We start from the raw sequence: 23,904 nt of genomic DNA on the forward strand, positions 1-23,904 counted from the left end.
CCCTGCCTTTATTACCTCCAGACTTGATTGCTTTATAATGCTCTCGCTGTCAACCTCATGAAAAAGTACTTTTAATCATAATTTCCAGACACTTGTTGAATGCCAATATAATTAGTTAAGATTTGAAGTGTAGTGAAATGCTGGGTGGTGTACGAACTTGGTTATTTAGTTCAGTATTTTAACAATAAGTGAATCAAGACTAAAGCTGGACAAAAAGGTCAGGATTTTTCCACCCTCTGGAGATGGCCTGGCATATGGGAGGGTTAGTAAAATAGTGGAAGAAGGCAATGGGAGGGAAGCTGGTTTCTTCCCACTGTCATGGGATAATTCAAAAGGCAAAGAACTGCAGCTGCACAGCACCACCGGTGTGGGGGGTGGGTAGCCACTGCTCAGACCGCAAGAGGAAGCAGCAGGCGCTTTCAGATTGATGCACTTTTGAAGGGCCAGGGAGAAATTTTATTAATGTGCCGGGGTCAGGCAGGCAGACTCTGGAGATTGGAGAGTAGAACCCTCCAACATCGGCATCAGAGCTGTGGGGCCGGACATTACCATCGGAGGGGGGCCCCCATGTGGGCCATTGAGCATCCAGAAACAAAATATCACCTCTCCTGGGAGCCACTGGTTTATTGTCGCCATGGTCTCCCCACATGGGGTGGGTGGAGGGCTGTTGTGACTCTGGTAAACTGGAGGTGGTGCCCACTTAATCCAATTAATTAGTCTATTAACAGCCATTTTATACTGATATTTTGTGTAATTCTGGAAAATTCTGGCTAAAGTCTTGTATCTAAAGTTCAAAATGCTATAAGGTGTTGACAAAGCAATAAGAGCTTGAATACTTTAAAAAATTACACGGAAAAGTGTATTTTATCATTTTAAATATTTATTTTCCTCTCAAAACATCTGACAGCAGCATTTGAAAAGATAGCATAAGTTGTTAAAGCTGTTTCAAATGGTAACAATAAACAATTCAATACCTTGTGATGGAATAAAATCTAACATAAGCATTTGTTTTGTTTCTCTCAAACTATTCCTGCTTCATTACAACATTTGATCATTAACCAATTGATCCTGTTGAACATAATTCTACAAAACTATGAATCTATTCACACAGTCTTGCTTTAGATAATATCCAGTAATAAATGACAACTTAGGTATATATTAAACACTGCTCCATTTTCCAATATCTGACAAGGTATGAGAATTACAGTAAAAGCATATGACTCAGTCGCTGGAGTCAGTAATCTCTCATCTCCCACTTTCAATAAAAGCAATATGGGTTACAATTTTCTAGGAGGCTATCTCTAAAGTTCCTTTCACAATGTAAAATATTTTCAATGCATTGGACAGCCTTCATGTTTTAAAGACATTTAAGACAGATTTACACAACTTGACTTTAAAGCTTACAAATAGTACATCCCATTTATCAAGCAGAAACTCAACAGCAAAAGATTGCGTGCATTTGATCTATATGTAAAAAGCAGTATTTTTTTTGTTTTATCTAAAGTTACATTCTGCACATTTGGTTTAAAACAGCTGTCACATAGTAACAGGAAAGTACAACATAAGCTCTTAATTTTAGATGCCATTCATAAAAATTCCTATTCGGAGTATATTTTATTTACCAGAATAAATATTTACAAAACTCCTGCTCCAACCATGCAAAGTAATATTTTATTTTGGGTATAATGGTACCGTAAACATGTATTCAGAATTTAGTAATAGGAGCAAGGTTTCAAACCAAGAGAGAAAAAATAATTCCAGTGATGGGATAAGGCCATATGTTCTGTGTCTCAGTCCTGTTCAGACACTATATTTTTATGACTGAGTATCAGTTTGGAGAGACAGGTTCTCATGCTCCTGAAGATGACCATTGTGTAAAACCGTGTACCTATAAAACAGAAAAAAAGAGGATTCAGCAGATAGTAAGATATGAATGCGATAACCTGGATATGGATTTGCTTATGCTATAATATAATCCTATAACCTTCTTCAATCTGTGAAATATTTATTCAAAGTATTTCTCTAGTTTCTCTCCTATCTGCCCTCTGTTGTAATATGCCTTTAAAGGAACTAGAAGGGAAATATGTCATGTGATCCAGTTTCAATTTCACTTTTGCTTTGAGCAGAGCAGACATGCACAGCTCTGACGTCTTCACGCTTTATACCTATGTATAAATGTTCTTGTGTGCCTAGTCTTAATAAATGAACCCACAACGTGTTTACCAAATCCCTTATGAGCGATTGGTGCCTTGTGTCTTGGCACTGTAGATAAGCCGAAAGGATTATATCATTATAGTAACACGACACTCTCATGCCCTCTCCAAGTGTATCTTATACATGAGATCCACTTCTTCTCTTGATGCATTTTCTAAACTGCTGACCACACAACTTCATTTCCTGGCTGCCATGTAAGCTGATATTGTTAATAGGTTTCTCTCCTCAGGTTATGTCCCTCTCTCCTTCAAATCTGCTGAAATCACTCCTTCCTCAAAAGGGATAATCTCATCAAAGCCCTATAGAAGTGCAGTGAGATTTCTTCATTCTATTTTCCAAACGATTGATGTCAGTCTAACTGGCCTGTAGTCCCCTGTTTTCTCTCTCCATCCTTTCTTGAAAAGCACTATTGCATTTGCTATCTTCCAATCCATGGGGACATTTCTAGAATCCAGGGAATTCCCATCACTCCTGTGCTCACTCACCTGGAATCAGCTCCTGGATAAGTAATGCTTCAATTTAAAATTCTCATCCTTAATTTCAAATTTCTCCATGGCCTTTTCCTATCTATGTAACCTCGTCCAGCCCTACAACCCTTTGAGATACCTGCACTTATTCAATTCTGACCTCTTGCATTCCCATTTTTAATTACTGCACTATTGGTGGTCATGCCTTCAGTTACCATGGCCCTAAACTCGGGAATTCCCTCCCGAAACCGGTCCACCTCTCTAGCTCTCAGATGCCCTTAAAACATAGCTCTTTGACCAAATTTTTGGTCATCTGCTCCAATATCTCCTGCTGTGTCTCAGGGCAGGATTTTTCAACTTGAGCCAAAGTCACGAAAGCAGGGTCAAATTTGGGTGCGCGACCACAAGGACAGGTGGTGGGACATCCTTGGAGATTTTCCTATCTGCAACCAATTAACGTCCGGCAGGCGAGGGACCAGGCCAATAATGGGTGGCGAGTGGGAGGAAGTTCCAGTAGATCAGAGGAAGGGACCATACTTAAAGGGCTATCAGCAGCCTTCATACAGGCTGCATACCTAGAGGGTATTGGAAGGAATGCTGAATAAGGGAGTCTGTGCGAGAAAGGCTGGAGTCAGAGGAAAGGTGGCTCCACAGTTCAGTGATGCCTCCCAGTGAGGCGGCAAGGGAATGGAGAGAGGTGCTCTTCCCAATGCACAGGAAGAAGAGACTAGCAAGCCTCATGAAGAAGGCATGGCTGGAGCTGGCTGAGGCAGTCAGTCATCGCAGTGTGATTGCACAAACATGCATGCAGGGCTGGAAGCGTTTCAATGATAACAAAAACACAGGAAATAGGAATAAGAGTAGACCACATGGCCCGTTGAGCCTGCACCACCATTCAATATGATCATGGCTGATCTCGGGCTTCAATTCCACTTTCCTGCTTGCTCCTCAGATCCCTGGATTCCCTGAGAGACCAAAAATCAGTCTATCCCAGCCTTAAATGTATTCAATGATGGAGCATTTACAACCCTCTGGGGTAGAGAATTCCAAAGATTCACAACCCTTTGAGTGAAGAAATTTCTCCTCATCTCAGTCCTAAATGATCAGCCCCTTATCCTCAGACTTTCCCCTTGTGTTTTAGATTCCCCAGCCAGTGGAAATAACCTCTCGGCGTCCACCCTAACAAGCCCCTTCAGAATCTTGTATGTTTCAATGAGATTGCCTTTCATTCTTCTAAACTTGAGAGAGTAAAGGCCCAATTTACTCAGCTGCTCATCATAGGACAAACCCCTCATCCCAGTGAACCTTTCATTGTACTGCTTCCAATACAAATATATCTTTTTTAAATGCAGGGACTAAAGTAACAAGACTTTTTTATTCGTCTACTCCAATCCCCTTGCAATAGAGGCCAACATGCCATTTGCCTTCCTAATTTCTTGCTGTACCTGCATGCTAACTTTCTGTGTTCCTTGTATGAGCACATCCAAGTCTCTTTGAACATCAACACTTACAAATTTCTCATCTTTTAAAAAACATTCTGCTTTTCTATTCTTACAACCAAACTGATTCACTTCATGCTATCCTACATTATTCTGCATCTGCTATCTTGCTGCCCACCCACTTAACCTGCCTATATCACTTTGCAGTTTTTTTGTGTCTTGCCCACAGCTTACCTTTCCACCTAGCTTTGTATCATCAGCAAAGTAAGGTACACTACTCTCTGTCTCTTCATCTAAGTCATTAACATAGATTATAAATAGCTGAGTCCCCTGCACTGATCCTTGCAACGCTACACTATTCGCTGCCTGCCCACCTGAAAATGTTCTGTTTATGACCAATTTCTGCTTTTTGTCTGTTAACCAATCTTCTATCCATGGAGGAGGCCTGCTTAATGTGGCCATCATTCTCCAATGCTCCTCCCCTCTGGAGCATCAGGTTGTGACAAACATACCGCCACGCTACTTGAGACCCTTGATAGGGTTTATAGCAGGATTTCCCCAGCTCTATCCAGGCATCTGAACCTTATGCCTGGAACCTTATTTTCCAGAACACCTGTGGCCTTTTCAATACTAGCCCTTGTAGCTGTTGTGGGTGTCCGCTGACTCTGTATTGCATTTCTGCATAGGTGTGAGCAGCCATGTCTTCAGTGGATACCCCTTGTCACTCAATTTTCATTCACAAAGGTGTTCAGGTGGCCTGAAGAGCCGAGGTACCTGGGACTGTCTAAGGATGTACGAGTCGTGGTAGCTTCCTGGGAAGCATCCACACCTGCAGGATCCTTTTGCAGTGGTAGCAGACTAATGAACATTCAGCCAGTGGAACTCCTTCCTGTTCACGAAGGCTCCTGGCTGCTCTGATGAAACCTTGAGGCCACAAGCGCGCAGAAAATTACCCCCGAACCTGAGGAATTCCAGTGATGCCCCAAATCCTATTGCTCTCTGAGCTTGACTGGCATAATCGGTGTGATACCTGATATTACCCTGCCCTCTGATACATGGAAGTTGTCACCTAGTTGATGCTGACTGGGAGGTCCCACATTAGCCTCCAGATGATCCATGGAATGACCCTTGAACTGTAGAAGTTGAGAGCCATGGTAGCCTCATTGCCACAGGCAATGGGTGGCCACCATATCACATCAGCACCAACTCCTCCTCCAGTATTCCGCACAGATCCACTATCACCTACCTGGATAGATGTAGGGACACCGACATCTCCATGAAGCTAAGGCTCTGTCTGTAAACCCTTTCAGCTGGGTGGTGCCTTCTGTGAACATTATCTTGCATTATTGGCCCAATGCTCCCCCCCACCCCTCCCCCCAACCCATGTCTCCTTGTATCCTCATGAGGCTGGTGGTTCTCTCACTGTTGCAGCTCAGAACTTTTTGGTTGAATCTGTCTCTCTGCCATACTCCACTGGAGGAGTCAAACTCAGAGTGCATTCCATCCAATGAGAGTTGGAGCTCTCAAGATTCAGAGTCTCTCAATTCCCTAGTGCTGCCTGAAACAGCTCAAGTGAACCTGGGAAACACCCTTCCAATGAATGCCCTCCAATATAGGCTCACATTGTACAATACCTCCAACTTTTCAATCCTTCGTTTAACTGAACGTCAGCCTGTCTGTTTGACAACCCAACTGTACTCAATGGCTGACATTCCAACTGTCACTCACCTGTCGCTGAGCTCTTGCCTCCTGGGGTAGATCTTCAATCTGCTGGCCAGGTGTACAACCAGGGTTGCAGATTGATTGCCTGTTAACCGAACCATCCTTTTCTTTGCATTGATATCAATCCCAGTTTAAAAACAGGCCAACAAGTTTAACATTTGCATCCAAGAATGCTCCACTAAGTAAGTAGTGTTTAATTTTGGTTGAGTAGCTTTTGACCTTTTAAACTGTGTGCATTTCAAACAGTCATAAGCTCCAAATATAATGAAAAGAAATGATACACAGTGTGACTAGAATATTGCTTCTATGCTATGCCCCAATGGAGTGCACAGTACACTCTTAATTTGAACTCTCTTCATTCAAATTCTTTGTTAATTTGAATTGAAACTGCAAAAAATGCCTCTTGTTCCATTTAATTAAAATTGGTTAATTCAAGCTAATTTGATTTTTTCAAGAGAAAAAATACATTTGAAGTAATGAATACTAGACTGTACACATTCAAACCAGGTTAAGTTTGTATGCATTGAGAAAATATTTTCTGTTATGTAACAAAAAATAATTTCACAAATGGAACATCAATTCATTATCAATATTGCACAAAACAACCAAGCACTTAGTTCTTTCTTGAAGTGCACTGCTTTCTAATCTAGTAGAATGCAATAGCTTTTATCATGTTATGGGGATGGGACAGAAACTTCTGCTATGGGCAGTTGAATTGAATATTCCAGAGTTTCTCCTCATATTTCATTGGCAAAAATCAGAATGAAAAGACTTCAGTGTCAAAATTCTTTGAGAAGAACAGTTCAGCACACGTAAGTGGCTCTAATAGGCTGCATTGATTATACGCAGACAGGTATTAACTGTCTTTCATACTAAAAGTGGCAAAATCGATGGAAAGCCAATGGCCCTGATATTTACATGGCTGCACGTTCGGAGGGGCTGTGGGTAGTTTTGGGCAATACAATTACCCACAATTCTTCAGCCTATCCAGAAGCAAAGGTGCCAAAGCAAAGTGTGTAAACAAAAACAGTGGTTTAAGTTGTTAACTAACAAATAAAAAAGAAAGATTTGCAATTATATTGCCAAGATGTCCTTAAAGCGCTTTACAACCAATAGTATACTTTTTAAAGTGTAGTCACTATTGTAACGTAGGAATACATTTTGAGTTTTTGTGATTCAGTTTAACTCTTCAAACTAGAGGTTTCAGTCTCATCACAATAAAAATGAAGTCAAAGCTAATTGCAGTCTGCTAGAATAAAAGACAGTGTACATTAAGAATTAACTTAAATTTTGATTGTATTATGCAATCTGTTATGTATCTCAGGCATACATAGCAATGAATTATGGATTAATGTGGTCTGACTTTAATGTATTATATTTTGAAAGGGCTGTACATAAGTGAGATAAGAATAGTTTTGAATGCTTAACCTTTAAGTATTTTGCTTATCATATATGGTGGCAAAAGATAAATTATACATAATCAAAATATTTTCCTATCTTCTCAGCTGCATCATAAAAAGTGTATATGATGCTTTAGTGTCCTCTAGTCAGGGAAGTCACTTTTACCTCTAGTCTGGTGAGTTTTGATCATTAAGGTTCTCTAGGTAAGCAAATAGGTTAAGCAAGTTAGGCTGTAGGGTCCCTGTGATATTAAATTGATCATCATAGAACTCCTGTAAATAGTTAGCTGTTTGACAGAAAACAACTTTAGAAATAAAAAATATTCATATAATGGGTATGGTAAGTACTGTATATTAATAATACAACTAATTTAGATGTTTATCTCATTCATGAAATATGTTTACTATAAATATTGATGTACACCAATCAATACTTAAATCACATTCAAAGAATATTTCTACATTTAAATCATATTCAAAGAGTTCTTAGCCATCTTTAAGTATTGCTCAGTCAAGGAGTTAAATGTTCTCAGAAACTTTATATCTAGTTATAAACTAATATCTGTACCTCAAACAATAAGCAATTTATTTTAAATTTCCATTTAAGGAGCTTTCAATGTGGTGGCTCAAGATCTGTTCAGTGTGAGACGCTATTTGATCCAGTAAAGATGCTAATCTGTTATCTATTGAAACAGGAAATTGTCAACAATGAAAATGCTTCCTCCTACAAAGATGGAAATGTAAAAATATTTAGATGTCATTGTTACTTCTTCACATAAGTTTCCAATCAATCATTCCAACAATACTAATCAAGCACGAGGAGAAATCTTGAATAATTTCAATAATTTATTTGGACCTCATATAAATCACAATCAAGTCACAATCATTTTAGGTTTTATAGTTGTGTTCTATTTGCCTCACCAACTATCCCATATACAGACATCAGCATCACCAACTACTCCAATATGTAGACTTCATATGTCCTAAGATCTAAACTGTGCCTTCTCTGCTCAAAATTTAGCAAAACTCAATAACTGTACTGAACCCTTGGTACATTATGTTGACTGACTGCAATGCATCATATCTCAGTGTGATTTTTCTTATCTTTAACAAAAACATCTTGCATTTATATTGTGCCGTTGATGTTGTAAGACATCTCAAGGCATTTCACAGGGGAAAAGCATGGATTTTTCTGCAATAAAACTGGAGAGGCTATCAGCGCGCATTGTTATTATGAAATAAATTGGACAGAAGTTCTGATGTCCGTACAGGCTCAGTGTAATGCAGAAATCCAGATGTTGCTGTCAGAGATACCTTGCTCTTCCATAGGGCGCACTGTTGCAGTCCTCACAAATAGACTTTGCATTAAAAAACTGCAATGGTGTAAACCTGTTGACCTTGCCCATTATAGATTAAAGAAAATTAACAAATTTAGATGCAAGCAAAATACTGTAGATGCTGGAAATCTGAAATAAAAACAGAAAATGCTTGAAAAACTCAGCAGGACCTACAGCATCTGTGGAGAGAGTAACAGAGTTAATGTTTCAACTGCCTGAAGAAGAGTCATACGGACTTGAAATGTTAACTCTGTTTCTCTCTCCACAGATGCTGTCAGACCTGCTGAGTTTTTCCAGCATTTTCTGTTTTTATTTTACATTATATTATATTATATTATATATTGTATTGACAAATTTAGGGCTGGTGCATTCAAATGTAAGTGAGTTTTTAGTAGCATGATAAGGGATAATTACTGCTGAACACTTCCCTGGCCCTAAAAAAATAATTTTACAAATGTGGAGTCACATTCCCTCAAAAAAAAATTAGTGTTGGATTGTTAAAAATTTTTTCTCTTTTATCTCTCTTCCTTAATATCATATGCATGTCCCAATTTTTATTTCACTTTCAGTACAACATTTAAGTCTGATTATTTTTCCTGCTTTATATTTCTTGGCTTGGACTCTGTGTAGTTCAGTGAGGATTCTTCATTCTGATTGTTTGAAGAATCCTGCCATTTCTTGCCCAACTCACACTCGCCATGATTTCCTGTGGAGGGCATCACACTGAAACAGATGTCCGATGACAGGTAGTGTCTGCTCAAAAGACTGTCAATACTGCTGCCAGCGAGATGAACAACGAATACCATTCCTTCGTTGCTGCTAGGGACCATTATGTTCAAGGCATAATATAAATGAATTTTAACAGCTTCTTGGAGAGAATTAGTCCAATTAGTTGGCCTGTTGACAGCCATTTTGCCAGGATGTTGGGATTTTACCAGCCTTTACCTGCTGAGCCATCTGGTGGCAAACGCCACCTCTTCAATCACTGGGGCCTAATTGCCTGGCCCCAGCGCATCCATTGTCCGCCACCAGTAAAATTTCCCGAGCTGTCCTGCCAGCCATCTACACCTACACAGACGTTAAAATCACTTCATCCATGAAGATAATATGACTCATTCATTTCAAAGTTATTTGAAGCTATATTGGAACAAAGAATATGAACAGATTGCAGCACTTTTAAACTTGCAGACTGGCTGCCATTTTGCATGAACACAAACAATAAACAATGCCTCTGAATCAGCCAGGGATCCCTGTCATTCAAAAGCTTCTCAATGAAAAGCACAATGAGTATTTAAACCAACAATATATTAATCTCAACCATTTACCAGGAATTAAAACTCGGCTCGATATTAATTGGCTTCTGGCTTGCTAAAAAATACGTAGCTTGCAGAAACAGTAAAGAAAAACAAAAATCACCGTGTGGCTTATCCCCAGCAATAATGACAAAAATGTTTGGAATCCCGTGTGCAATCTTGGATATCATACAGCCAAATTGATGTCAATGTGTTGGGGAAAGTCCAAAGAAAATAAATAATGATTTTGGGACTGGAGCTCTAAATTGTGAGGAGAAACTTGTTGCTTCAATAAAAAAGAAGATTAAGGGGCAACATGGCCCAGGTCTTCAAAATGTTGGCACATGTAAATAATACCTGTAACTTCTTATGAGCCTTTGCACTATATTCAGAATCTATTTCATCTCCAGAAATTGTTTTCATTATCCATTCATGTGGTTCACCTTAATAACCTTCTGTGGCATTTTATTGAACATCTTGGGTGAAAATTGCACATCACATCCAGTCTTCCTTCTTAATCTTGTCAACTTCAATTTATTCATTTTTAAGGATCCTCTTTGGCAAAGAAAATGTAATTGTTGATAGCTGAAATCGTGCTTGTTCACTCAACTCTGTGACCCCTCAAGGACAATAATATTTTTTATATGTTAAGCGACTAGAACGGCAGAATATTCCAGATGGGGAAAACACGATAAAGCAACAAAACAACCTCTACATTAACACTCATTTGCTCTCATAATGCAAATTTGTATTTTTTTCTTTCATTTTTACATCACCTCTTTATGTGTATTGTATGTACATTGTGTCATTGTTCTATTTCATGCAGGCTCTTGCTTTTTCTTCCTTGCTTCCCATTCTGTTCTAGGATTTTTATGAACCTTCTATCCTAAATTACTTAATTTCAATGGCCTGAAATTTCCCGTTGGCATGTGGGGGCGGACTCCACACGACAACGCGTAAAATGACGCGCGGTGACGTCGGGCGAGTGTCCCGATGTCACTGTGTACCATCGTGATACTTGGGAAGACGGGCGCACTATAAGTTCGGATGTGCGCCTGCCATCAATTAACGGGCCAGTTAAGGCCCTTGAGGCATCAATTGATCTCAATTTTTCGCAGCCCGTGTGATCTTCAGGACGTTGAATTGGTGCAACGGGCAGGCGGGTAGAAGACATTTGTATAAACCTTATCCACGGGTGGGATAAGAAGGGTGAGTGGGGTTGCAATTGTGATGTTTGAGGGATTTAAGTGTGAAAGTTACTTTTACTTGCCTGAGTAAGCAGGACGAATTCAAAACTCATACCAGCTGCTAGGACAGGAGTGAAAGCCTTGGTCAGCACTCTGCAGTGAAGAATCGTATTTGGGCCTGCAGCTTTCATGAAGCCTTCCCTTAGCCTGGGAATGGGAGTTGTGCTCTCCACTGGAGGCACTTCCTCTGAGGAGGAAGGGAGGGCCCGAAGGGGGAGGAGGCCAGGAGTGCACATTCAGCCTCCAGGGGAGCTACCTTTGGGAGGTCAGGTGCAGGCACAAGGGGCACAGGGCCAAGAGGTAGTCCCAGGCAGAAGGGGCCGCAGAAGATGCCACTATCCTGCTGCCAGGGTTTACAGGCGGCGAAGCAGCTAACTCAATATGTCTGAGGTGCAGTGCCGAAGGAGGTTACGTCTCTCAAGGGAGACAGTCAGTTATAACTGTCAGATGATTGGGCCTGAGATCTCCACTACCTGCGTGGGTGGACACCCTATGCCAGTGGCTCTAAAGGTTACAGCTGCCCTCAACCTCTATGCCTCTGGCTCCTTCCAGGGGTTGTGGGGTGATCTCTGCGGAGTCTCCCAGTCGGCTGTCCACGCTTGTGTCAAGCAGGTGACAGACGCTCTGTTTCATCCACTACCGCTGGGACGATGCCAGTCAGACACAGCAAGCCAGAGGCTTTGCAGCGATTGCTGGCTTCCCCCGTGTCCAGAGTGCAATTGACTGTACACACGTGGCCATCAAGGCGCCAGCAGGAATGTGCAGATAGTGTGTGATCAAAAGCTGCTGATTCTACGAGTCTGTGCGAAGTACCCAGGCAACTCCCACAGCGCCTACATCCTCAGACACTCCCAGGTGCTGGGGCTCTTCAGTGCTTCAGCCTGGCTGGATGGATGGCTGCTGGGTGACAAGGGCTATCCCCTCAGAAGGTGGCTCATGACGCCTCTACACCATCCAAGAACAGAAGCTGAGCGGCGGTACAATAGGAGCCACGCCTCCACAAGGGCTGTGGTGGAGAGAACCATCGGTCTTCTCAAGATGTGCTTCCGATGCCTGGACCATTCAGGGGGTGCACTCCAATATCCCCAGATTGTGTGTCAGTGATAGTGGTTGCATGCTGCGCTCTCCACAATCTGGCGCTGGAAAGGGGGGGACGCAGTGGATGAGGAAGACATGGACGCAGCTGCTCCGGATGCACACAATGAGAGCAACAGTGAGTACGAGGATGAGCACGCACAGGAGAAAGCTGATGGGGCAGATGCTGACCCGGGCATACTCCAGGGAGGCAGGGACACCCAGGAGACTTTAATCCAAAGAACCAGCTAGCACACCACAGATGGACCTTCAACACACGCTGGGGCTGCAGGCTCCACACTCAATACCTGAGTTCTAAATCAGCCTGGATAATAACATTAACTAAGGCCCTTGTCAATAAAGCTCGATGTCAAACAACTCGCTCATAACATCATGGCTTCCCGTCCACTTGCAGCAGTAAGGAATCACCCTGAGGCATGGCAACATGTCAAAATTTATTGAGATTACAAAAGTAAATTCATAAAGCAAAACAAAAACGGTATTGGACATCACACCGAGTCTTCGACTAAGTACCATGGGCCAACATAAAAGCATCAGTGAGAAACCCATGGTGTACTTAAGATGCCTTAAATTTATGCTTATGGGTGCTACGTTTAGGTGCTGTCCCCTCGCTGGCACTGGCATCTGAGACAGCCTGCTCACTGTGCTGTCCTGTTGGCCTCGATGACATTGGCGAACGTCCTCTGGCCCACGGAGCATTTGATGGCCCCACCTGGGAGGGAGCTGCCAGTTCCACAGTTGGCAGCTCCCCAGTCACCGCAGCCTCATCGGATCCCATGGTCACTGGGAGAGGGGCGGGGGAACTGCCGCCCTCATCCGGAGTACCCTGAGAGGAGCCCGCAGAGACGACAGGCAGCTGCTGCACCAATGAGATGTCGGTTTGGACCTCCCTGCTCACCATAGATGGATGGGCACCGGGCTGGGATACTTGATGCCCAGACCATCTCCCACACTGGCAGTGACCAGCTATGGCCAATGCTGCTGCGAGGGCTTGCAGGTCCCAGCGCAACCCCAGGAGGACCTGATTGTTCTCCTGGAGGTGCCTCTCCACGAGGGTCGCCACTGTCTCCATGGAGGAAGCATGGCGCTCAGCCATGAGGCTCATTGCATCGGTGATGCTCTGTGTCGACTCCTCCAGCATGGGCACCCTGTCACGCATAGCCTCATGTATCTCCGCCAAATCCTCCCGCATACCCTGCAGCACTTCCAGCGTTCGCTGCCTCACGGACGACTCCAGAGGCACATCACCGGCCATCGACGAAGCAAGTACCTGGTCCCCAGCAGTCCTCCGACTGCCGGCACCCTGGGCACTCTCTGTCTCTGCCCGCACCTCAAGCGGGTCTGAAGTGCCCTCACTGCCATGCCCTGGGACACTAGCAAAAGGTCTAATTCCCACTGAGGTGCTAGTATCTGCGTGGATGCCTACCTGGCTGAGATGGCGTGACACTGGAAAGTGCATTTGCTTGGGAGCTTCAGGAGTGAGAAGTGGGCCCTCTGTCTCCTCCTCCCGGCCCTGCTCCGGTGATGCTGAAAGGAAGGAAAAGGACATCTGATTAGTTACAGTGCAGACAATGTCAACTTGCATGCCGCTCCCCCAGATCATTGTGCGCTCATCCTTCCAAAATCAAGGGTAAACCCATGTTGCTAAGTTCAATCACGGACCATTCAGCAGTGCCATGGCTTCTGTGACACACATGGTGACCATGCTTGCCAAACATACCTCCCCGTGGCACCCCAGCCTCACCACCACCGCTGGACCTGGGGGCATGGCGCCTCTCAAGGTCCATGGCCTGCTGCTCGAAAGGTGTAAGAATTGCCAACTGGGCATGCCCTCCACCAGTCCGCACTCGTTCTGACGCATTGTGTGCAGTTGTTTCCTGAAAAGGAGAAAAGTGCATTGATTAGTCCAGCCTGTACCTGGATTCCCATTGCATCCCTGCCACCCCAACCAGAGTGGGACATTGCAGGGCTCCAGTGCTTCATCACCTCACAGCTGCTGCACACGCGCACAAAGAAGCCGGGGCTGACCCCCCCTTGACCACCATTGGCCAAATGCTGCCTTCTTCACATGTGGCACCACAAGGTGCCACTTTGCTAAGCAAGGAGGCACAAGCACCTGGAGCACAAACACCAAAAGATAGATTGGTGCCCCACCAACTGGAAGCTCCCCTTCCAGCATGTTAGCACCCTGACTTTGACATGCTTCCCAGTTCCAGCACTCTGCCTAGGTGCAGACCCTTGACTTTCACCCCCATTCTATACTCTGGGTGTCAGTTCACACATGCTACGAATGTAGAACAACACATCCTCTCAGGGTGAACTGGGCATGGGCAATCTCTGCTGTCACATGCAGTGAGGGGTCCATGCCGTGAGGGATTCAATGACGTTACTGCATTCAGAGTTGGCGGGGGCTGGGGAGGGGCGTTGTGGGGAAAGGGTGACGGCTGCGTTAAGTGACTTGAGGCAACATGGTACTCACCATTCCCGAGTGCAGGAGATCATTGAATCTTTTGTGGCACTGGAGCCATGTACCCCACACCGCATCATGGGAGCTCACACTCTCGTCCACCTCCTCCCACACACGTTTGGTCAGGTGGGGAGGCCTCTGCCTCCCATCCCTCAGAAGAAGGACCTCCCGCTGCACTGCCACCTCCTCCAGGAGGGCAGCTAGGCACTCACCTGAAAAAGGAGGGGCACACTGCCCCGCTGGCCTACCCTCCGGCCTGGCCTTGCCTGCTGGCCTACCCGCCGGACATGTGTCAACTCCATTGCCCCTTTGCAGAGCCCTTCGCCCAGTCATTGTGAGCAGCCTTCGTTTATACCGCCCGCCCACTCCCGCTATGCACGGGAGTCGCGAAGGACGCTGGGTGGGCCTTAATTGGCCCGCCCGTGTAAAATGGTGGCGCGGACCCAATCGCAGGCAGCGACCGGGTCCACACCCGCTCGTGCCCGTTCCTACTCAGCCTGCCTGGCATGGGGAAAATCCTCCCCAATGTTTCTGCTCTGAGGCCACCCTCTCAAGTTATAAAAATTTCACAGGCCCCCAAAAAGCAAAGGTATTTTTTTTCTGCATAAAAATAATTATACAATTAACCATATATATTTATTACTTTTGTTTTAATTATTTAATGTGAAACTTACTGCTGGTGATGAGCAACAATTCTCAATTCTTATGCCAACATTCAAATCTAAAACCATATGGTTTCCCTGCCCAGTTAAAGCGCATTTTAAAAATCCTTAGTTGCGCAAAAGCTGACATTGAAGTAATATTTTGTAATATGGCTACATCTTTTACTGATCAGGTAAGTTAAGTTCTTCCCCCCGCCAAGCGACCTGTCTTTTTTACCTGGGATCACAAACAATGTGGTTGCTTCTCTGAGATTTCAATCTGATTCTGTTGTGGGGTTTTCTTGATTCAAACAGAATGGAGACAATTTTAATTTTGGGCAGGGACATGAACTGGGATATGTTGAATGATACGCTCCATTTGATTTGTACTTCCATTCTTTTCAATGGAGTGGAAATCAAATGTGGTGTATAGCGGGCTGCTAATTCTAAATTACCCACTTTACACCATTGTCCAATTTTAAAATTCCCTCAATCTGTTTTATATCCTGCAAAAGCATGAATGGGACTTCTTGGATTTTGAATATCTCACCATTCAGAAGTAAAAAGTGTCAACCTTATGTCGGTCAATTCAGTAATTTCTCTCTCAAGGCTGTGACCATACCAGAATAGGCTTAGGGGAGAATTTTCTCCCAATCAGGCGGGTGGTTCGGGAGCGGGCGCGGGCGTGGAGCCGATCACCTCCTGTGATTGGCTGTGCATCACCATTTTGTGTGGGCGAGCCCAGTGTGACGCGCACCCAGAAGCGCTCAGTGCTACCTGTGCAGGCGGGGGGAGGAGGGAGAGTCGGGGCCTGCGCTCTTACACGTATACGCTCAAAAGAGCGCAGAAATCTCCCTGAGGCACAGAGCTGCCTCGGGGAGATTAGTTTAAATATCAAACATTGCAAAAAAGAAAAAAAAAATTACTCAGACATGTCCCCTCATGTGACAGTGTCACATGAGCTGGGACATGTTTGTGTATTTTAATAAAAATTTTCATTTAATTCATAAATCCTTCACGAAACCTCATCCCCACTGTGGATGAGGTTTCATGAGAAATGCGAAGGCCACCCGGGCTCTTCACCTGCCCGCCAACCTTAAGGTTGGACGGCCAGCCCAGACAATCAGTTTAATTAGATTATTAATGGCCTTAACGGGCCTTTGACAGTTTGGTGGGTGCACAGGCGACTCTGGTGCGTGCCTGCAGAACTGAAGATCGGAATGACACGTGGTGACGTTGGGACGCACACCTGATGTCACCGCGCATGATTTTACACTTCTGCGTGCGGGGTCCGGCCCTGCACACCGAGCGGAAGATTCTGGCCTTTGTTTAGGAGAGCTTGGTTGTGGTTTTGGCTGACCTTAACTTCCTAGGCACAGTGACTGGGCAACACTTGTTACAAATCCAAGGTTTTATAAGAGTGTTATATTTTGGGACTGTGTCTTTAATTTAGGGTAAGATGAAGGACGAAGGGGGTCATGTGACTTGTTCTGCCTTCTGCTGACAACAAGCCTGGGTGGGCTAGTTGTAAAAGGTTAAAGGGGTGCCCAGGGTGTTTTACTGGGAAGAAGGTGCAAGATATTCACAATGACCCAACAGCTGTGCTGATGGCAAATAGACTTAGTCTCCTAGTCCCAGCTAAGTGTTAGGAATGTCAGGTTTTGTAAATGGATGTATTTTAAGATATCACTTGCCCAATCCATGACCCGCAGGCTGCAGGCCGGATTGTGGCCGGTGAAGCCATTCTATGTGGCTCCCAGAGCCACTGTTCACAATACCGGGAGGACAGGTAAGTGAAGTTGAAGATTCTGCAAGGGGCTGCTCCTCCAATCACAACCTGTGTTTGCTGCTGATAGACTGACTAATGAGCCCATCAGCAGCAAATGTGGCAGAGAAACAGGCTGTGATTGGAGGTGCAGCAAACATCAGCAGCAGTGAGTATACTGGGGAAAAAAACAGAGGTTTTCAGTGAGGGGCCTGGGGGGGAAAGAGAAACTGCCGGGGACCCAGGGGGAGGCGAGACTGCTGGGGTCGCTGTTACGACCGGGATGGGAGGAGTGCACAGTTGATCTAGCCCCATTCATCCACAGATTGTACCATTAGTTTAAAAGTTTAATTTACTCACCGTGGCCAATTGTTTGCCTTCACTACTGGTACCCAGAATAAAAGAGACTTTAACCAGGCTCCTTTCAATTAACAATACTTTTATTAGTTTATGAAAAACCAGTCTTGTCAAATAGAAAGGCAAAGCTTATCAACATTCAGTATGAACAGAATATTTTGCTCGGCATGCGGGCGCGTGCCCGACACGCTTGAGCGTAAAATAGCACACAATGACGTTGGGCGAACATCCCAATGTCATCGCGCACTTGGGCAAATCGGCCAGCCGGCCTTCGCATTTTTTAGGAAACCTCATCAGAGGGCGCGATAAGCTTTCCGTCATTAGATTAAAAATCTATTAAAATGTTTGGACAGAATTTTCATGTTGTATATGTTCAGGTGACTTTTTCCGATGCGTGGGCATTTTTCCCCGGTTTTTAAAATCTTTATTTTGCGTATTTAAATTCTTCAGCTCCCTGAGGCAGCTCTCTGCCTTCAGGGAGCTTTCATTCCACACTCCCTCACGCTCGCACTAACTTCAATGCATGCTCTCCCCCTCCGCCTCCGACCCAGGCAGCGCTGATCGTATCAGCACACGCTTCATGTTGGCTGGTCGTTAATTGGCCAGCCAGTGTGAAAGTGCGGTTGGGGGCTGATTGTGGTCAGCGGTCCATTTCCTGACAGCTCTGGGGCCTGCCGATTGCACCCGCCCGCGAAGCTGACAATTCAGGCCTATGGAATATGAAGTTATACTAATTACTCTTTTGAGATACCCTAAGAAATGGAGGAATTCAGCCAAAGGTTAAATGTCAATGGTTCAAAGACAAAGGATAGACAGCGGAGTTCTTGAAAAAGCATCCGGGTTATACGGTCTCTCAGCACTGATCTGGGAAACATTCAATGACTCTGGCACTGCTTTCCAGATGGACTCAAGGAATACACGAGGGTACTCTATTGCAACTTGTAGAGTATCTCAGGGGCAGCTTATATTCACTTCTGACTCTGGACTGGCTCTGGACTGCAAGAGTCTGCTGTCTTCCTTCTGAAGCAGTTGGTCCTTCTCTTCTCAAAGCAAAACTGAAACCCACTTTTTAAACACAGTCTCCGGGGCATGGTTTCTTTTTCAGAGCTGTAAAACCCATGTGACCCTCTTTGTACACAGTTCACCTGGATCAAGAGGTTGACAGTTTTTTTTTACAACTGCTTAATTACCCTTTCTTGTAAAAGGATGCTTTTCCCAGGAATAACAATCAGAGACCTGCATTAACCCTTGTGTCTTTTAAAACACAAATTCTTCCAGAAGTCCTTGAAGATGAACAATTTTCTGTGATTAAAGCGCTCATGACACCATGGAGAAAGGAGAGACCGCAGGAGCCATGGGGAGGAGAGACTGCACTGCCCACGGGGAGGAGATACAGTGGGGGCCTGATGGTGAGACACTTCGGAGCCCAGGGTCAGGGGAGTGGGAAGATGCTGGCTGGTGTGTGAGAGAGAGAGTCAGTGTGCTTGAGAGAGAGTGAGTGAGGGCGGGATTTTCTAGCCCAGACACTGGTGGGCACCTTCGTGGGGATGGCTCTCCAAATTTTTCTGCCCCACCCACGATGATGTCTGCTGGCGTTGGGGCCGGAAAATCTCGCCCTCAGCATGTGAGAGATAGAGTGAGTGTGTATGTGGGACAGAGGGAGAGTGAGTGAGTGTGTGTGTGTGTGTGAGAGAAATAGAGAGTGAGAGTGTGAGAGAGTGAATGCATGTGAGAGAGAGAGTAAGCGAGTGAAGTGAGACCACACCTGGCGTACTGTATATAGTATTGGCCTTCTTATTTAAGGGAGGATGTAAATGCATTTGAAGCAGTTCAGAGAAGGTTTACTGGACTAATACCTGGAATAGGTGGGTTGTCTTATGAGGAAAGGTTGAGCAGGCTTGGCTTGTTTCTGCTGGAGTTTAGAAGAGTAATTGGAGACTTGCTTGAAATATATAAGATCCTGGGGGGTCTTGATAGGGTGGATGTGGAAAGGATGGTGAATCTAGAACCAGGGGTCACTGTTTAAAAATAAGGGGTCGCTTAATTAAGACAGAGATGGGAACAAATTTTTTCTCTCAGAGGGTAGTAGAACTCTCTTCCTCAAAAGGCAGTGGAAGTAGAGTCTTTGGATATTTTTAAGGCAGAGATAGGCAGATTCTTGATAATCAAGAGGGTGAAAGATTATTGGGGGTAAGTGGGAATGTGGACTTGAGGTTACAATTAGACCAGCCACAATCTTATAGAGTGGCGGAGCAGGCTTGTAGGGTTGACTGGCCTAACTGGCTGACCAGCTCCTAATCAATATATTTGTATGTTCATATGAGAGAAAGAGTGTGTGAGATTGTGTGTCTGGCTCACTTCCAGTCTCAGAATTCTCACTCGCCCTCATCCCCATACACCAACAGGTATTCACACCAACTCACACAGTGGGTGAGGGTGATTGAGTGAGCAGCCTGAAACTGGGAATAAGCTGGACACACACACTCTGACCCTCTCACACTCTAACGGTCACCTTTATTAATTGCTCTTCTCATATTACAAATTTATTGCTTTCACATTGCTTTACTTTAGCTCAGCTAATTGTTTCTTTTCTTCACACTCAGCTTTTTTTTGAAATTCGTGTATCTTTCCAAAATTTTCTCATTTCCCCTTTGAGTTAGAAAAAAAAATGTTAATGTGGGCCCCCGTGTAAAAAGATTGGACAAGCCTGTCTATTTAATTACAGTATAGAATGACCTTAAGGATCTAAAGGATAGCTGATTAGCATTTCTTCCTAGATAAAAGACCCATGCATTGCCATGGAAATGGGCTTTGAGAGTGAAAAGGTCCATAGGAAGCTATTGTTGGATCAGGTTGCAAGTTTTCCTGAAAAATACCACTGAACCTCAGTCCGCAAGAATCTGAGAGTAAGTGAGCAGAGAGATAGAGGTACCAAGTCCCTGTTGTTTATCACACAGAATGCAGGAAGGAGCTAATGCTCAGACTGAAGATGCCAAGGTCATGAGTCCTTAAATGAAGCTGGAAGATTTGCCTAGCTTTGAGGAGGGAAGGATCTCCAGAGTGAACCACACTGTAAAAGTCAGTTTGGAGATTAAAAGTTACCCAGCTGGAAAAGGTAGAAGGAGTTAAGAATCACATTGGACTGGTTCCTGGAGAATGAAGTGTCCACTTAAAGGACAGGGTAAAATATAAACATGGAAGGAGATTTTCCATCATTTTAAATGTTAAATGGGGCATCTTTTCTGCAGTTCAGAGTACAAGTTGCCAACTGAAATAGTGTAGCTTTTAGTTTGTTACAGTAAAAGTCTTAAAACTTAAATCTAGTCACTGATCCATTCAGTCATTTGCTGGAAGTTCAGATTTATTTTTAAAAGTTATCAGTCTTTACAGGTTAGTAACTTACCAAACAAAAAAACAATGGTTTTTTTACCCCAGGAAACAGTGGATTTGGATTAGGTGGGAAGTTCAAATGTTAAAAATTTCAATCCCAGCCTGACTCACTTTTGACTTTAGTGGAGGCAAAATTGGGAGTGCCGAGTGACCAATCTGCTCTCAGGAACTGGGATAGACATTTGAACCATTTAAGGAGCCTGTGTGCCTCCATTTTGAAATGGTTTCTATTTTCAGCTGCTGTTTGTTTGGTGTCCTGTGTCTTGAGAAGCCTGGCAGGTAAAAAGAGACTAAAAGGGCTGGATCCAATAGTTAAATGCCTTTACAACATTGCTTGTGGGCCAGGAGAAGCAGGAATGATTGTTCCAGACCCAACAAGCTGCTTTGTAAACCAACCAATAGCAACACCTCCCGCTAACCTGGGATCTGTGTGACAACCCACCACTTGGACCTTCCCCCAATCTCTCCCAGCCTGAAAAGTAATCTTTGAACGTGTCTTGGGGCAGAATTTTCTGCTCGTTGAGCCGATGTGTGCCCAACCCGAACAAGGATAAAATGACCTGTGATGATGTTGGACGAGCATCACGACGTCATCGCGCGATATTTCGGTTTAAGGCTTATTAAGGCCATTAATAATCTAATTGAATTAAATTTTTCGCTGCGCGTCTAGCCTTATGGTTGGTGGGCAGGCGAAAAGGCCAGCGCTGAATGCTGCAGCACGCGTTTCATGCTGGGTGGGCCTTAATTGGCCCACCAGCGTGAAATTGTAGTCCGGCCCTGATTGCGGGCGGCGGTCAGCTTCCCGCCTGCCCCCACCTGCCCCCGCTGAACCTGCCTGACGAGGGCAAAATCCTGGCCACTGTGTGCGAAATTGTCACTCAATGTAATTTTCCCAATCAATGGCCAGAGGGTTCTCTGTCCAATGAAGGATAGTGGATAGGCCCTCAAAGCTGGAGGGCCAAAAGAGGCCTTCCAGCTTGAAAGGAGCAGCAAGCTACAACAGAGTGTAAGTAAGGAAGAGGTTGCATCAACATGGAGATTCCCTCTCGACAACTCTTTTAAGATTGAAATAAAAAAAGTCTTTTGCAGCTGGGTCACCTCCATAAGAACATAAAAAATAGGAGCAGGAATAGGCCGTTCGGCCCCTCAAGCCTGCCCTGCCATTCGATAAGATCATGGCTGATCTGCCCCAGGCCTCAACTCCTCTTTCGTGCCAGTTCCTCATAGCCCCCAGCTCCCCGATATTTCATAAATCTATCTACTTCCTCTTTAAGTGATCTAGCCTCCACAACTCTCTGGGGCAGAGAATTTCAGACATTCACTACCGTCTGAGAGAAGAAATTCCTTTGCATCTCAGTTTTAAATGAGTGTTCCCTTATTCTGTAATTATGTCCCTTAGTTCGAGATACCCCACTAGTGGAAATATCTTCTCAACATCTACCCTGTCAAGCCCCCTCAGAAACTTGTACGTTTCAATAAGATCACCCCTCATTCTTCTAAACTCTAATGAATAAAGACCTAACCTGTTTAGCCGTTCTTGATAAGTCAACCCCTTCATCCCAGTAATCAGCCTACTGAATCTCTTTTCAATTGCCTCCAATGGCAGTATATCCTTTCTTAAATACAGGGACCAAAACTGCACACAGTACTCCAGGTGTGGCCTCACCAACACCCTATACGGTTTTAACAAAAGTTCCCCATTTTTAAACTCCAACCCCCTAGCAATACAGGCCAAAATTCCATTTGCCTTCTTAATTACTTGCAGCACCTGCATGCTAACTTTTTGTGTTTCATGCACAAGAACACCTAGATCACTCTGTGCTGCACTTTTTTGGAGTCTCTCTCCATTTAAATAATAGTCTGCCTTTTGATTCTTCCTACCAAAGTGCATGACCTCACACTTTCCTACATTAAACTCCATCCTCTAAGTGTTTGCTGACTCACTCAACCTGTCTATATCCCCTTGTAGGTTCCTTATGTCCTCATCACAACATGCCTTCCCATCTATTTTTGTATCATTAGCAAATTTGGGTACATTACACTCTGCCCCCTCCTCCAAGTCATTAATATAGATAGTAAGTAATTGAGGCCCAAGGACTGATCCTTGTGGCACTCCACTAGTTACGTCTTTCCAACCTGAGAAAGACCCATTAATCCAGAATCCCGGGCTTCTGTGTGTTATCCTCAATCCATCCTAATACATTACCCCCAACACCGTGAGCTCCTATCTTGTGCAATAACCTTTTATGTGGAACCTTATCGAATGCCTTCTGGAAATCCAAATACACTACATTTACCGGTTCCCCTTTATCAACTCTGCTTGTTATATCCTCAAAGAAATCTAGCAAATTTGTCAAACATGATTTCTCTTTCACAAAACCATGTTGACTCTGTTTGATCGCGTTAAGCTTTTCTAAATGCCCTACTATTTCTTCCTTAATAATGGACTCTAGCATTTTCCCAACGACAGATGCTAGGCTGACTGGCCTATAGTTCCCTACTTTTTGTCTCCCTCCCTTCTTGAACAGGGGCATTACACTAGTGGTTTTCCAATCCGCTGGGACCCTCCCCTAATCCAGTGAGTTCTGGAATATTTTGACCAATGTCTTCACTATCTCTGCAGCCACTTCCTTTAAAACCATGGTGGAGGTGGGTGGGTCAAATTCCTCTACAGTGCTGCCTGCCACCGCTGTTGCACCAAGGTGGGTAGGGAGGATCTCTAAGCCTGCCTGGATTGCTTCCAGCCTCCCTGTCTGCTGCCTGCAGGAAACTAAGCTGATCCCTGCTGCTGCTGAGAACCTGGAGGTCAACTGGAAAATTCCAGTTGGTCTCCTTCAATTGGCCTTAAGTGACTCTTAATGAGATTGATTGACTAGCTGCTGCTGCTTGCCTCTGCGAAAATGGCCAGGGGATGGGATGGAACTAGAAAACTGGCACGCAGGCCAGCGGGCAATTTTTAGTGCCTGCCCACCTCTGACCCCAGCCCTGGTGGGGTCTGAAAATTCAGCCTCTTAACTCTGCTCTTAATCACGATATGGAACATTATTACAAGTTTGCTTTGTATCAAGTGC

The 23,904-nt window shown here is 44.4% G+C and overlaps 1 protein-coding gene across 1 annotated transcript in view; it reads right to left on the minus strand.

Annotated features, from left to right (window-relative positions):
- Nucleotides 1–862: 862 nt before the first annotated feature.
- The window catches only part of htr4 (5-hydroxytryptamine receptor 4), a 214,032-nt gene continuing 190,990 nt past the window's right edge, over nt 863–23,904 (minus strand). Inside the window, exon 8 of the mRNA XM_078549685.1 lies at nt 863–1,888. Within this exon, the coding sequence (XP_078405811.1) occupies nt 1,816–1,888 (73 nt within the window). The 3' untranslated portion in view covers nt 863–1,815. The remainder of the gene's footprint in view (nt 1,889–23,904) is intronic.

The sequence above is a fragment of the Cetorhinus maximus genome, chromosome 10 (genome assembly GCF_964194155.1).
Source record: "Cetorhinus maximus chromosome 10, sCetMax3.hap1.1, whole genome shotgun sequence".
NCBI lineage: Eukaryota > Metazoa > Chordata > Chondrichthyes > Lamniformes > Cetorhinidae > Cetorhinus > Cetorhinus maximus.